This window comes from Nerophis ophidion, linkage group LG10 (genome assembly GCF_033978795.1).
Source record: "Nerophis ophidion isolate RoL-2023_Sa linkage group LG10, RoL_Noph_v1.0, whole genome shotgun sequence".
NCBI lineage: Eukaryota > Metazoa > Chordata > Actinopteri > Syngnathiformes > Syngnathidae > Nerophis > Nerophis ophidion.
Genome location: NC_084620.1, coordinates 11,412,022 through 11,429,441, shown reverse-complemented (window position 1 = coordinate 11,429,441; position 17,420 = coordinate 11,412,022). Strand labels below are relative to the sequence as shown.

General features: G+C 36.9%; 1 protein-coding gene across 1 annotated transcript in view; it reads right to left on the bottom strand.

Annotated features, from left to right (window-relative positions):
• Positions 1-17,420, bottom strand: part of wnt5b (wingless-type MMTV integration site family, member 5b) — a 142,497-nt gene that overhangs the window by 18,415 nt on the left and 106,662 nt on the right. Inside the window, exons 3-5 of the mRNA XM_061912328.1 lie at positions 16,915-17,002; positions 16,685-16,844; positions 2,457-2,749 (exon numbers count right to left, since the gene is read on the bottom strand). Of these exons, the coding sequence (XP_061768312.1) occupies positions 2,457-2,749; positions 16,685-16,844; positions 16,915-17,002 (541 nt within the window). The remainder of the gene's footprint in view (positions 1-2,456; positions 2,750-16,684; positions 16,845-16,914; positions 17,003-17,420) is intronic.

The window sequence follows — 17,420 nt, the reverse complement described above, 5'->3', positions numbered from 1 at the left end:
AATATAGATAGATTCTGTGTTTTTTACTGTAAGTAGAGAACATGAATAACATTATAGGGGTGGGCCAAAGAAAAGGCAAACTAAATAAATTAATACAATGGGGTGCGGGGACCCCTAGAAGTAGTTGTGGGGTGTCCCCAGCTAACTGACAGATAGTTAATAGTAACAGACCCTTATTGTGTCCAATTGTACACTCTATATAATATTATACATTTGGGCCCATAGATATAAATTATGTTAAATGTAGAAAACCATTTTTTGCCTTGCCTTGCCTTGCTTCCCCTGTAGCTTAGCTCAGAGAGTAACTTGTAGCTTAGCTTACTAAATTTTCCCAGTAGCTTGCCCATCACTGACGATAACTAATCGCGACAAGTGCACATTGATTAAAACAATGAAGAAATCAATTGACATAGTACTAGTTGACGAATAAAAAAAGAGATGGAAATTTTGACAGAGATAAAATCCAATCATAATAAATTTTGTCTTAAGATGGGTTGGACAAGTTAGGAATCTATTCAATCAAAGAGAGGAGGGAATCCAATCAGAACGAGACACAGTGTTTGGATTTCTCACTGGGAAACGAGGCTGTATTGTAGGGATGTAACGATGAACCGCAATACTGATGACCATGGCAAAACTCCCCGTGGTTAGTATTACCCTTTTAAATTAAAATTATCTATACACCGAGATAGATAACTGCCCTCTGATAAACTCCCGGTGGACTCACTGGTGCCAGCTCGCTATTTTAAAAGCTACCATGAACACAACTAACATATATCGTTCCCTGTTAAAAACAACATACCACAAACTAAACTTATATAAACACATTACTGTCTGAGCAACTAAGCCCTAATATTGCGCACACTGAACCTACAAGTTGTGCTCTTTTAGCATAGAACTTCAAAGAATTCCTCATTCCTCGCAGGAAAAGAGACGAGGTCTTCAAGTCCCACTGAACAGAGCAGGGCGGACAAAACATCCGCCAGAGGTGATACATAATTAAATAGATGTTATTTTTTACGCTCTTTTCATTTAAATAAATCTTAAAGTGTTGCATCCATCCATCCATCCATCCATCCATCCACCTTCAACCGCTTATTCGAAATCGGGTCCAGCAGAGACCCCCAGACTTTTCCTCTCCAGAGCAACATTAGCAACTTCCACATGGGGAAGTTCCCAGGCCAGAGAGGAGATGTAATCCCCCCATCTGGTCCTTAGCCTGCCCCGGGGTCTCCGACCAGTGGGACGTGCGACGAGGACCTCCCTACGGAGACGCTCGTGAGGCATCCGCACGAGATGCCCGAACCACCTAAGCTGGCTCCTTTCCAAGCGAAGGAGCAGCGGCTCTACTTCGAGTCTCTCTCGGGAGACTGAACTTCTCACCCTATCTCTAAGGGAGATGCCAGCCACCCTTCTGAGAAAACTAATTTCGGCCGCTTGTATCCGCGATCTTTCGGTCATGACCCACATTTCATGACCATAGGTGAGAGTAGGAATGTAGATACCTAGGTAGACCGAGAGCTGCATTGCTGCAGTACAAACCAATATTTACAGTACAACAATACAAGTTTAGCTATTAAAACATACACAACACTAACGCTTTAGTGAAGCGTAAAGCCTCGTATATACTCTTGTGTTGTGTTGACATTTTGTGTTGGTTGGATTTGGTTGTGTTTTGTTTTTTGCATCATGACTAGGGAAGGTTGTTTGCATTAAAGTTAAAGTTAAAGTAAGTACCAATGATTGTCACACACACTAGATGTGGCAAAATTATTCTCTGTATTTGACCCATCACCCTTGATCACCCCCTGGGAGGTGAGGGGAGCAGTGGGCAGCAGTGGTGCCGCGCCCGAAATAATTTCTGGTTATTTAACCCCCAATTCCAACCCTTAATGCTGAGTGCCAAGCAGGGAGGCAATGGGTTCCATTTTTATAGTCTTTGGTATGACTCGGCCGGGATTTGAACTCACGACCTACCGATCTCAGGGCGGACACTCTAACCACTAGGCCACTGAGTAGGTATTAGTAAATACTGCGCATGGGTCTACTTCGAGCATAATTAAAGATTATATATTATAGATGGCGACAAAAAGCATTATGAAAAATATCAGACTTTAAAAATGAATCCAATCAAAACTCATGACATCTCCTGGGCACCCCAGCTTTTTTAGGACATACCCAGTTCACATTTAGAACACGCAAAGTTCACATTTAAAACACACACAGTCCACGAAGTAAATCGATTGCATTCACCTTGTCTTCTCAAATGATTATGTTCAAAATTATTGACATTCAGCTATCGTCAGAGGCTCTTTCTTATTCAAAAAAAGATTTGTCCGAACACAAGAATTTTGAACATAAACATAAACACAAAGTTCACATTTGTACCGTGCAAAGTCCACACAACAGAGATTGTGTTGTGAGATGTTGTGCATCACACGTTGTGTGCGTCATACCTGCCGGCCCGCCTCGTTGTTCTGCAGGTTCATCATCGTCCGTGAGTGCTCAGGTGAGACGCGTGGGAAGTTCTTCTCCCTCTCGCGGGCGTCCACAAACTCCCGGGCGAAGCGGTAGCCGTAGTGAACGTTGTCGCCGCAGCCGCCCCACAGCCAATCACGGGGGAGGTCACGGGGTCGCGCTGCCCGGCTGCAGCCACACGTGGACAGCTCGCCCTCGCGACACGCTCGGCTGATGGCGTTCACCACACCGGCGGCACTGATGGCGTAAGTGAAGGCGGTTTCTCTGGAACCTGCAGGAGAAGATGTTACATGGGGTCCTTAGAACATGGTTGTGTGTGTGTGTGTGTGTGTGTGAGTGTGTGTTGACAGGAAACATGTCTGCTCCCTTACATGGCTTATAATTAACAAAATATGCAATTGATTTACTTACTGACTTTATTGCAACTTTAAAATAACTCATAAAGAACTTGAATAAAACACATACTACCTGATTGCTACCTGAATATTACACATACTACCTGAATATAACATACTACATATACTACCAAAATAGTGCACATTTATCTGATTACTAAACATAGATAAATACTACACTTACTACCTGTATATTACACACAGCTGAATACTGCACATTGTACCTGAATACATATTGACTATAAACGACATACCTGAAGACTACGTATAGCTAAATATTACACATAATGCTTGAGTATATATACTACCTGAATAACAACATATAGCTAAATACTACACATACTACATGGATAATACATATACTACCTGTATACTACACATTCTATCTTGATCCTACTACCTGGATAGTATGTATAATACCTGAATGTATACTACCTGAATACTATATATGCTACCAGAATACTACACATACTATCTTGACACTATGTGTAGTACTAGATGCTACACATACCAACTTATTGTATAATACCTAATTACTACACATACTCCATCCATCCATCCATTTTCCACCGCTAATTCCCTTTTTTTTTGGGGTCGCGGGGGGCGCTGGCGCCTATCTCAGCTACAGTCGGGCGGAAGGCAGGGTACACCCTGGACAAGTCGCCACCTCATCGCAGGGCCGACACAGATAGACAGACAACATTCACACTCACATTCACACACTAGGGCCAATTTAGTGTTGCCAATCAACCTATCCCCAGGTGCATGTCTTTGGAAGTGGGAGGAAGCCGGAGTACCCGGAGGGAACCCACGCATTCACGGGGAGAACATGCAAACTCCGCACAGAAAGATCCCGAGCCTGGATTTGAACCCAGGACTGCAGGACCTTCGTATTGTGAGGCGGACGCACTAACCACCGTGAAGCCCAATTACTACACATACTGCATAGCAAAATTGTGCACATAGAACCTTAATACTACCTGAATACTACACTAAGCTTAATACCAAACATACTACCTAAATATATACAACTTCCGAATACAACACATACTATCTAAATACTATTTGACTATGTACTATCTGAAAACTACATATAGCTAAATATTACAAATAATACCTGAGTATATACTCCCTCAGTGTATACTTCCTGACTGTTACACATACTACCTGCAAACTACACATAGCTGAACTACTACTACTACTAATACAACACATGGTTAAATATCACATATAATACTTCAATATATACTATCTGAATACTACACACAGTTGAATACTACCTGAATAAACTATATACTTCCTGAATGATACAGATACTACCTGAATACTACATATAGCTGAATAATACACATGCTACCTGAATACTATCTGTCTATGTACTACATACCTGAACACTGTACATAGCTAAATATTACACACACTACTTGAATATGTATACTATATGAGCACCACACATACTACCTGGATACTACATAAAGTATACCACCTGAATATATACTACCTGAATACTGCACATACTTCCTGAATACTACACATTCTACCTTGATCCTACATATCGTACCTGAATACATATACCACCTGCATATATACTACCTACTTACTACACCTATTACCTAAATACAATACATATTAAATGTACTACCTAAATAGTGCACATATTACCTGAAAACTAGCTGAATACTACTAATAGCTTAATACTACACATACTACCGGAATATTCCACATAGATTAACTCTATACACACTACCTGAATATATGCTACCTGAATATATACTTCCAGAATACTACACATATTACCTGAATATTATGTGACTATATACTACCTGAATACTACACATAGCTAAATATTACACAAAAGAACTGAATATATACAGTACTTTATGAATACTACACATACTATATGAAAACTACAATAGCTGAATTCTACACATACTACCTGACTATATACTACCTGAACACGTGGTTAAGTAATATTAGGACTTTGAATCTTTGGGCACCACACAATTTGATTTGATTCAAATCTGAGGCTTGACGATTCGATTCAAATTTGATTCTTAATTCACAATCTATACTTTTTTAATAACATTGGGTGCCAGTTTTATGATTAACTACAATCCTCCATAAAATAGATAAACAGTTCTGATCAATTTCTATATTCCATCCATCCATTTACTACCGCTTATTCCCTTTGGGGTCGCGGGAGGCGCTGGTGCCTATCTCAGCTACAATCGGGCGGAAGGCGGCGTACACCCTGGACAAGTCACCACCTCATCGCCGGGCCCAATTTCTATATTACTTAAAATAAATTGTTTTTGTTGAATTAAATGCTTCCCAAACATTTAATTAAACATTTAGTCAAATAAAAATACGGCAACAAGAGAAGTATCCCACACTTCTAAGTAAATCTGTGCAGCAAAAATTGGCATCTACATCAACAATGTGATTTGCCTTGATGGTTGGACAGGACAGATTTGAAAAATAAATAAATAAATTAAAGCTGCAAGCAGCGTTGGTCGGGCCCGCTTCGGCTGCTCCCACCGTGACCCAAACCCGGATAAGCGTAGAAGATGCATGGATAGTAGTTACTATTAGCAAACAGATAGACTTACCAAATCGGTGTAATATCTTAACATCAACACACGGGCAAAAATGACATTTTTTAGGAAAATTTTGTTTTGAAGGGGTTTTTGCCAACTTCCTGTTGATTTTTGCTGAAGGAAGTGAGTCCATGAAATGTAGGTCTAAGTAAGACCTACATAGAGGTATTCGTTTCATGTCTGTACGGCATTCCTAATAGAAGTTACAAGCAGTTTTGTCTGTGTTTTTTCCTAGGGGGCGCTAGAGCGCAATTTAGAATTTTGAGGTTTGTTTTTTTATTTATACGGCAATTTTCGCCAGTCCTTATGTGTGTGTAAAATTTGGTGAGTTTTGAAGCATGTTAAGAGGGTCAAATTACAGCTCGACGTTTCTGGATGTTGTTGATATGAAAAATAAATAAATAAATAAGAAAAGAAAGGAAAAGAAAACCAATGTTTTATTTCTCTTAAATCAACTAAGAATTGCTACAAATAAGAATCGCGATTAATCAAAAGATGGATTTTTTTTTTTGGACACCTTCACTAAATATTACACATAATAACTTAATATATTCTATCTTAATACTACAGAGCCAAATAATACATATACTACCTTAATGTATTCTACCTGAATACTACTTTGGTACTACATACACTACCTGGATTATACATTTAATACCTGAATATGCTACCTGAATATTACAAATGCTACCTGAATACTATGTATATTACCTGGATACTACATACAACATGAATATATACTACCTGAATACACATACTACCTAAATACAATGCATATACTCCCTTGATACTGCAGATACAATAAAGTAAGTGTTAATGTATATAGTCTTTGAAGTTTTTTTTGACAAGATTTTGGAGTGGGCGTATTTTCTTTCAGTCTTTGTTCTAGTTCTTCCACAACAAACTCACCCAACAGGGATGTAATGGACGTGCATCAAGGTTTCAAGGCTTCAAGGGTCCAAGAATTCAAGGCTTTAAAGATTCAAGGTTTCAATGCTTCAGGGAAGTTAGTGACTTTTGTATCCTATTTGAGATTCCCAGACCACACTTTGCAATCCACAAGGTGTCATTCGACGCTTGAATTAATACACAAAGCTTCTGTCAGGGTCACTCCTGGAAAGGTCAAAGGTTAAGTACTGTGAAACTCTGCACATTTACATGAGAACAACAACATTGTGGTTCAATGTAAATGTCACTTTGTGCTCATGTATCTGCCAATAAGGAATTTTAAACTGCCATTTATTAATATGTGTTTCCACAGCTATTTTCATTTATAATGTTCATTTACACAGTTATTCTTTGTATTCATTATTACTTTTAAGCATTTTAAAAATACATTAAATGTTGATCCCAGGCTGATTGTTGATGCTCGCACATTAATAAATCCATTTATCATAGGTAATACTAATAGTTGATCATTTAACAATTATTTTAGTCTTGTTTTAAAGCGAAGCTGTTTGAAAAAAATACTCTTTTTTTTAGGTAAACAATAATTTGTCATTTCTTTAAGCAGAATGATGCCTACCATTGTAAAATGTATGTGGATGATGTTTAAAATATCATACTACAGTTTGTTAAATATACATAAATATCCTTTTTTTCCCACTATAAACAATATTTGTCATTTTTTTAAGTCAATAGTTGGCTACCAAGTATAAAACTTGTGTTCCAAATGTCACACTATAGTTTTTAAAATGTACTTTAAACTGATTTTATTACTACAGACAAAGTCATTTGACAATGTCAGTGTTGTTGTAAATCAGTTCAGAGTATTTATTTGAGCTTAAAAAAGAGCAATAAATACATTTTCATGTTCAGCTAAAAAGGAGTAAGCATAAATAAAAATACTTATAATTGCCTAGCCCCCCCCTTTTTTTTTTAAATCACCTACCCCTTTTTTAAAATGTCACATATCGTTTTGAAATGTATTTTTATTGGATTTCTCTAGCATACTTTATACATTTTATAATATATCATACATTGATTTAACAAGAGTATTTCAACAGTTATAATTGTAAAGTGATGTTGAACATTTTGCAGACGACAATCTATATTGTAGATATAAAATGTACTTTAAATTGGTTTCACTAAACAAACAGTGTTAAAACTTATTTTAAATTGATTTGACTAAAGTCATTTAACAGTTTTAAGCCAATTAAACTTGTAAGTGTAAAGTTATGTTAAAAATGTTGCAGATGACACACTTTACTATTGTTTTAAAATGTAGTGTCAAATTGATTTAACTAGTGTAATTTAACAGTTTTAAAATGTATTTAAAATGTATTTTACTATAGTAATTTATAAGTTATACAATTTTATTTTAAGTGGATTTCAATGAAGTAATTTAACTGTTTAAAAATATTTCAAACTTATTTCTCTAGAGTAATTTAACAGTTGTAAGAGTAAAGTGATATTAAAAATACTGAAAATGACACACTATACTGACGTCTTAAAATGTACTTTAAATTGATTCCACTATTTTACCAGTTTTAAAATGTATTTTAAATTGATTTCACTAGCTCGGTTGGTAGAGTGGCCGTGTCAGCAACTTGAGGGTTGCAGGTTCGATTCCCGCTTGTGCCATCCTAGTTACTGCCGTTGTGTCCTTGGGCAAGACACTTCACCCACCTGCTCCCAGTGCCACCCACACTGGTTTAAATGGAACTTAGATATTGGGTGTCACTATGTAAAGCGCTTTGAGTCACTTGAGAAAAGCGCTATATAAATAAAATTCACTTCACTTCACTAAAGTAATTCAACAGTTTAAAAATGTATTTCAACGTGATTTCACTAGAGTAACTTAAGATTTTATGCCAATTGTTATCTGTAACAATTACCTATTCTATTGTAATATGTTGGAGATGACACACTATAAATACTGATGTTTTGAAATATATTTTGAAATAATTTCACTAATTTAACGGTTTACAAATTTATTTTAAATGTATTTTACTATACTAATCTATATTTTTAGAACGTATTTTAAATGGATTTCACTGAAGTTATTTAACAGTTTTAAAATGTTTTCAAACTGATTTCACAAGAGTAATTTAACAGTTGTAAGTGTAAAGTGATTTTAAAAATATTGCAAATTACACACTATACCGATGTTTTAAAATGTACTTTAAATTTATTCCACTAATTTCAATTAATTAATTGCTTGAACTATCCATCCATCCATTTACTACCGCTTATTCCCTTTATGGTGGCGGGGGGCGCTGGTGCCTATCTCAGCTACAATCGGGCGGAAGGCGGTGTACACCCAAGACAAGTTGCCACATCATTGCTTGAACTAGATTAACTTAAATTTTCAAGCCAATTGTTACCTGTAACAATTACCTATTCTATTGTAAAATGTTGCAGATGACACACAATACATACTGATGTTTTGAAATATATTTTGAATTAATTTGACAGTTTTAAAATATATTTTTAATTTATTTCAGTCGCGTAATTTAACGTTTTTAAAATGTTCTTTAAATTGCTTTACTGGGGTAATTTAACAGTTTTTAGGACAAGTGTTACCTGTAACAATTACCTATTGTATATTCTAAAATGTTGCAGATGATACAGTATAAATAGTTTCAAGATGCACTTTAAAGGCCTACTGAAACCCACTACTACCCACCACGCAGTCTGATAGTTTATACATCAATGATGAAATATTAACATTGCAACACATGCCAATACGGCCTTTTTAGTTTACTAAATTGCAATTTTAAATTTCCCGGGAGTTTTTTCTTGAAAACGTCGCGTAATGATGAAGTGTACGCTTGACGTCACGGGTTGTTAGGAAATATGAGCGCTGCGCAAACACACAGCTAAAAGTCGTCTGCTTTAACCGCATAATTACACAGTATTTTGGAGATCTGTGCTGCTGAATCTTTTGCAATTTGTTCAATTAATATTGGAGAAGTCAAGGTAGAACGATGGAGTTGGGAAGCTTTAGCCTTTAGCCACACAAACACACAGTGATTCCTTGTTTAAAATTCACGGAGGTGAAACTTTACTATGGATCAGAGCGGACATGGATCCCGAACAAATGTCAACCGGCAGGTTTCGGTGAGAAAATTGTGGTAAAAAGTCGCTTCTTACCGGAGATCAGCTGAGCTTGTGTCGCCCATAAAGCTGCGGCAGACTCCCCTGAGACACTGCGCGTCAACACACCCGTGGATACACTCTTCCGACTATCAGGTACTGTTAAACTCACTAAAGCACTAGCAACACAATAGAAAGATAAGGGATTTCCTAGAATTATCCTAGTAAATGTGTCTAAAAACATCTGAATCCGTCCCAATGCAATCGCGTTTTTTATTTTTTATATATTTTTTTTTTTTGTCCGTCGCTATCAATATCCTCAAACACAAATCTTTCATCCTCGCTCAAATTAATGGCGAAATTGTCGCTTTCTCGGTCCGAATAGCTGTTTTTGTTGGAGGCTCCCATTAAAAACAATGTGAAGATGTGAGGAGCCATCAACATGTGACGTCATCGTCTGCAACTTCTGGTAGAGGCAGGGCTTTTCTGTTAGCGACCAAAAGTTGCAAACTTTATCGTGGTTGCAAACTTTATCGTGGATGTTCTCTACTAAATCCTTTCAGCAAAAATATGGCAATATCGCGAAATGATCAAGTATGACACATAAAATGGACCTGCTATCCCCGTTTAAATAAGAAAATCTAATTTCAGTAGGCCTTTAAATTGATTTCAAAGGAGTAGTTTTAACAGTTTTAAGGCAATATCGGTGTAATCTGGCATAAACATTTTTGTAACTGTCACAGTTATAAATTTACCTTTTAAATTGAATTTGTCAGTTTAAGTTCAAAATTCCGGGCTTCACGGTGGCAGAGGGGTTAGTGCGTCTCCCTCACAATACGAAGGTCCTGCAGTCTTGGGTTCAAATCCAGGCTCGGGATCTTTCTGTGTGGAGTTTGCATGTTGTACCCGTGAATGCGTGGGTTCCCTCCGGGTACTCCGGCTTCCTCCCACTTCCAAAAACATGCACCTGGGGATAGGTTGATTGGCAACACTAAATTGGCCCTAGTGTGTGAATGTGAGTGTGAATGTTGTCTGTCTATCTGTGTTGGCCCTGCGATGAGGTGGAGACTTGTCCAGGGTGTACCCCGCCTTCCGCCCGATTGTAGCTGAGATAGGCGCCAGCGCCCCCCGCGACCCCAAAAAGGGAATATGCGGTAAAAAATGGATGGATGGAAGTTCAAAATTCCACATGGTATTTTTTATGAATATATTTGTACACCTTGTTATTTGTCCGTTTTTCACTACTTTTGAATGTAATGTTTTACTATTTATTCATCATTGCTTACACTAGTAAAAGTGTTCAGATGATATTTAAAAGGTCACACTGTAGTTTTAAACGGATGCCTTTTTCAGCTATGACGTCAGAACAGCAGCAGCGTCATGTGTAAAAATGTTCACGTTTGAGATGAGCTAAATAATAAAGTTATACAGGATATTCGTGCAGGGGCTTGATATTATTCATGCGTGACGATGTGCACTTTATGGTGTTTGCTTTATGGAACCGAGCGCCGCAGACTTCAAAGAGCGCCGCTCCGGATGTGGCGGCTGGGTGTGAGCTCATCGACGCATTTGAAAAGCAGCGTGGCGGACAAAGGAGGACAACACCTCCATTTAAAGGTGGACTTCTTGACGACATGCCAAAGACAGTCCAGACAGACACAGAAAAAAAAAAAAAAACTTGCTGCTCGTCTGCTTGCCTCCCGGCGGATTTGACACGTACTTGTTGATGACAACCTTCGCACTTCCCCGCTGCGAATTAGCGGCGCGGGAAAATAATGCGCAGTTTGACAATAGAAAAGTTCTTTATTGCAAAGCTGCAGACGCGTGACTTGCTACGTTGCTGCTGTTTTTAAAAAAAATTAAAAATAACCTTCATAAACACACTGCCATGCAGGAAAACCATTCAAACAGCCGCGTTCAATTAAAAAAATGATGAGTCTTTGCACTTCTTTAAAATGTGTAATGAAAATGTTTTTGCATCATTCGGTAAAACGAACAACCACAACACGATAAATTAGTCATCACTTTATTCCAACGCAATGCTTTAGGTCTAAACATGATGTGCTGCTTTTCTATAACATTTACAAGCAAAAAGTATTATATAAAAAAAAACAACTTTAGACCAGGGGTCACCAACCTTTTTGAAACCAAGAGCTACTTCTTGGGTACTGATTAATGCGAAGGGCTACCAGTTTGATACACACTTAAATAAATTGCCAGAAATAGCCAATTTGCTCAATTTACCTTTAATAAATATATATATATATATATATATATATATATATATATATATATATATATATATATATATATATATATATATATATATATATATATATATATATATATATATATATATATATATATATATATATATATATATATATATATATATATATATATATATATAAAATGGGTATTTCTGTCTGTCATCCCGTCATACATTTTTTTCCTTTTTACGGAAGACTATAAATGATGAAAAAAACACTTATTGAACGGTTTAAAAGAGGAGAAAACACGGAAATAAAAATACATTTTGAAACATAGTTTATCTTCCATTTCGACTATTTAAAATTCAAAATTTCAACTGAAAAAAATTAAGAGAAAAATTAGCTAATTTGAATCTTTTTGAAAAAATTAAAAAATAATTTATGGAACACCATTAGTAATTTTTCCTGATTAAGATTAATTTTAGAATTTTGATGACATGTTTTAAATAGGTTAAAATCCTCTTTGAAATAAGATTTAAATTTGATTCTAAAGATTTCCTAGATTTGCCAGAATATTTTTTTTTTAATTTTAATCATACTAAGTTTGAAGAAATATTTCACAAATATTTTTCGTCGAAAAAAAAGAAAGCTAAAATGAAGAATTAAATTAAAATGTATTTATTATTATTCACAATTTAAAAAAAATACTTGAACATTGATTTAAATTGTCAGGAAACAAGAGGAAGGAATTTAAAAGGTAAAAAGGTATATGTGTTTAAAAATCATAAAAACCTTTTTAATTGTTGTATTGTTTGTCTAAAATTGTCTTTCTGGAAGTTATAAAAAGCAAAGCAAAAAAATTAATACATTTATTTAAACAAGTGAAGACCAAGTCTTTAAAATATTTTCTTGGATTTTCAAATTCCATTTGAGTTTTGTCTCTCTTAGAATTAAAAATGTCGAGCAGAGCGAGACCAGCTTGCTAGTAAATAAATACAATTTAAAAAATAGAGGTAGCTCACTGGTAAGTGCTGCTATTTGAGCTATTTTTAGAACAGGCCAGCGGGCGACTCATCTGGTCCTTACGGGCTACCTGCTGCCCGCGGGCATCGCGTTGGTGACCCCTGCATTAGACTCCTTAAATTGTTTTTGTGTACTTAAAGTGTTTAATGAATCCCTAAAATAAAATGACAAAACTATTGTTTTAGTAATAAACTCGTTTTGTGTACTTGAAAAGTTTGATGAATTACAAAAATAAAACAGCAAAATCTGCAATGAGGTGGCGACTTGTTCAGGGTGTACCCCGCCTTCCGCCCGATTGTAGCTGAGATAGGCACCAGCGCCCAAAGGGAATAAGCGGTAGAAATTGAATGGATGGATGGAAAACGGCAAAATCATTGTTTTAGCAATACACTGAAATATAAATTGACAAAAAAAAACCCTGCAAAAACAATAAAATAAGTATTATATCGCAACATTAAAGAAAAAAATCTGCATCACATCTTCAAAATATTTAATTTTAATTACGTATTATTATTATCCATCCATCCATTTCCTACTGCTTGTGCCTTTCGGGGTCGTGTGGGGTCACTGGAGCCTATCTCAGCTGCTTTTTATATGTTGTGAAAAGTAGTTTTTGTATCATACTTAAGTATTATTAAGTAATCAAGCATCATAATGTAACCTAACAACAAAATAATAACTAATTATTTAATTTTTTAGTGCTTTGGCAAGTTTTAACACAATGTGCTGCTCATTTTTAACATTTACAGGCAAAATCACGTTTTAGTCCCAAAAAATTTCAGGCTAATTACACTATTTTTTTAACAAAAAGAGTTTAATTATTCACCGAAATTATTAAAAAAGTAATATCTTACAATGGTAAAGATGCAAACTTTTTTGATAAGTCTATACATTATAAAAAAAAAAAGTTATGTCCTCAAAAAACCCACCACAAATTATTCAACATTTGTATCCACTGGTGGAGTACAGTTCAAATAATGTGCAGTTTTTCCAAATTATTCATAAACAGAAACTACAAAAAAAACAATTAGCAAGGAATAATTCAGTGGAAGTTAATATTTAAAAAGATGATGCAAATTTTCCTCACTTCATAAAATATGTTTTGACATCATCCAAAAAAAGGGATTTATTGGACACTTCAATCCACTGTTCAATGTTTTTGAAGCGTGATGCATTTAGAAACATTTCCAAGCAGAAACTAATTTTTAAGATGACACAAAAAAAGCACATTCAACTCCACTGATCAGCCTACGTCAAGGATAACCAAAAAGTAAATAGTTTTGGAGGTCACATTTAGAAAGCTAAGGACCCAGAGACCAGACTTCTGTCTTTACATTTATTCTTGTTTTGTATATTACGAGGAACCAGTAGAGAGTTGATTTCAGGCTCTTTGTCAGAGTTACGAAGCGCACTGCTGTTTATAAGGACCTTCTGCAAAAATGTGAGTCTCGCACATGTTTTTTGAACTGAACTCCCGGGTCACCAGGTGAATAGCCCAAATGACGAAAAAGAGAGGACCTAAAATGGAACGTTGAGGACCACCAAATAAGTTGAACAAATGACTACTGACAAATTACAGCAACACCTTAGTAACGTAAATCAAAAAAAAAAAAAAAAATGTAACTGCCAAACAGGAGAGGACTTTGCGCCTCAGTTATGTACATCACATGTTTTGGACATCAGTGTTCTATGTTTGCTAGCAAAGTTAAGATGTCAATGCCGGGATCTGCCAATGTGTTTACCGTGGTCCAAGTTCCTCTATACCAGTGTTTCTCAACCATACCAAAAATATGTCTCTCAGTTGTGGACCATATGGGCCAGTGGTACTCAGCTGTAGTACACTTTTGCACCACTTGTGGCAGTAATCACAATATATATAAAAAAAACCAAAACTTTTGAGCTCAATTCATAAAAAAGTTCCTCAAATGGGAACATTATCACTATTTCAGAAGGGTTAAAACCAATAAAAATCAGTTCCCAGTGGGTTATTTTATTTTTCGAAGTTTCTTTCAAAATTTTACCCATCACGCAATATCCGGAAAAACTGCTTCAAAGTGCCTGATTTTCACCATCGCTATATCCACCCGTCCATTTTCCTGTGATGTCACTGCGTGATGCCAATACAAACAAACGTGGCGGATAGAACAGAAAGATATAGCACCATTAGCTCTGATTCAGACTCGGATTTCAGCGGCTCAAGCGATTCAACAGATTATGCATGTATTGAAACAGATGGTTGGAGTGTGGAGGCAGATAGCGAAAACGAAATTGAAGAAGAAACTGAAGCTATTGAGCCATATCACGACAGACAGCGGCAACAAGTATGAATTCAGCGATCGCCTTCTAACCAACGATTGCATCTTTTGACCACTGGTGCAACTTGAATCTGTCGATTGGAATGTGTTTGTTTGGCATTAAATGTGGGTGGAGGGAAAGGCTGGATGCAAATATAGCTACTAATGATGCATGATGATGCAATATGTACATACAGCTAGCCTAAAGAGCATGTTAGCATCGATTAGCTTGCAGTCATGCCGTGCGCAAATATGTCTGATTAGCACATAAGTCAATAACATCAACAAAACTCACCTTTGTGATTTCGTTGACTTTATTGTTGGAAATGCATCTGCTTTGAGTGTCGCAGGATATCCACACATATCTGTCATAGCATCGCTATCGTCGGTAGCGATGCTACGACAGAACAGAACAAACGAGGGACTTTCGCATCTTTTGACAACTGGTGCAACTTGAATCCGTTGACTGGTATGTGTTTGTTTGGCATTAAATGTTGGTGGAGGGAAAGGCTGGATGCAAATATAGCTACAAATGAGGCATAATGATGCAATATGTACATACAGCTAGGCTAAATAGCATGTTAGCATCGATTAGCATGCCGTGACCATTATGATATGTCTGATTAGCACACTCCACGTAAGTCAACTTGAATCCGTCCCTGTTCGTGTTGTTACACCCTCTGACAACACACCGACGAGGCATGATGTCTCCAAGGTACGGAAAACAGTCGAAAAAACGGAAAATAACAGAGCTGATTTGACTCAGAGTGTGTAATGTGTTTGAGAAAATGGCGGATTGCTTCCTGTTGTGACGTCACGGGTGAAAGGTCATCGCTCCAACAGCGAACAATTGAAAGGCGTTTCAATCACCAAATTCACCCTTTTAGAGTTCGAAAATCGGTTAAAAAACATATGGTATTTTTTCTGCAACATTAAGGTATATATTGACGCTTACATAGGTCAGGTGATAATGTTCCCCTTTAAGCAAAAAAATGATGACTTAAGTGGTTAAGTTGTATTTTCAGTTGCACTTTATGTTTATTGACTGTTTAGTTAAGAAACATATTCAGTATTAATCGTGTTTATTTATTTTACCACAAAATAATTTTATGTAAATGTATTGTTTGTGAATTATTTATGAGTCCATTGATATGTATCATATTTGATTTAATTTTTTTTTTTTTTTTAATCAGCCTGACCAAAGCCTGAGGTTCATGTGTTACCTAAATAATAATCTATGTGTATAATGTTTTCATATTATTTGACAAAGCTTATTGAATACCATTAAAATCACAAGTAAGATTACTACTTCAGTGTTGATATTTGAGCGGGCACTACTTTTCCCCTTTGTAGTGGAAAAGTAGCGACTCCGAGGTCAAAAAGGTTGAGAATCCCTGTTTTATACAACTGGAGGACGCTAATGATTTTAGGGGATTTCCTGCAACAATGTTTTTGTCTCACAAGTTTTTATCTGAACCTCTGGGCCATTATGGTGGCCCTCAGGCCAGCAGTTGAATAGGACAGACCTAAAGTCTTGAGACATGAATAAATCAATAAGGTTGATTGATGAGAGTCTTGTATTGTTTCCCCTTGAAGGAGTAATGAAGATAACAATTTAAAGCAACACTTTGAGGTTGGAGATAACATACCGATTTGCATGACGCGTCCAAAGACGGACGTGTTGTCCACAGTGCTACAGTTCCACCTTCTCTGTCTGAACTGGTACTGGCACTCCTTGATGCCAGTCTTGGCCCCGTCCCCAATGTACATCATGTGGTCCTGGTACAGCTGGCACAGTTTCCTCTGACCCTGCGGACGACCAGAGAGAGCTTGTGGTTTCACATGTGAGGACACTCAGGTGTGTTGAAGCTGGTGTTACCTGGGAGAGACCCGACAGCTGACTGCAGAGAGGCTGAGCTCCGATGATGTACATCTCTGGCCTCTGGATGGGGGTCAGAGCCATGGACCTGCAGGACAACCATTAATTAGGACATACTCCAGTGGGGCTAAATGGCAGTATTTTCCATGGAGGTATGGCATTGAGGAACGTGCGATACATGGTGGCATAGGCACCGATCTACATTTCTGCCCGTGGGTGCTTGGTGTGTGTGTATTAGTGTTGTCCCAATACCAATATTTTGGTACCGGTACCAAAAGTATTTTGGTAGTTTTGTAAATAAAGGCGACCACAAAAAATGGCATTATTGGCTTTATTGTAACAAAAAAAATCTTACAGTACATTAAACATATGTTCCATCCATCCATCCATTTTCTACCGCTTGTCCCTTTTTGGGGTCGCGGGAGGTCGCTGGAGCCTATCTCAGCTGCATTCGGGCAGAAGGCGGTGTACACCCTGGACAAGTCGCCACCAGAGAACGCGGAGGG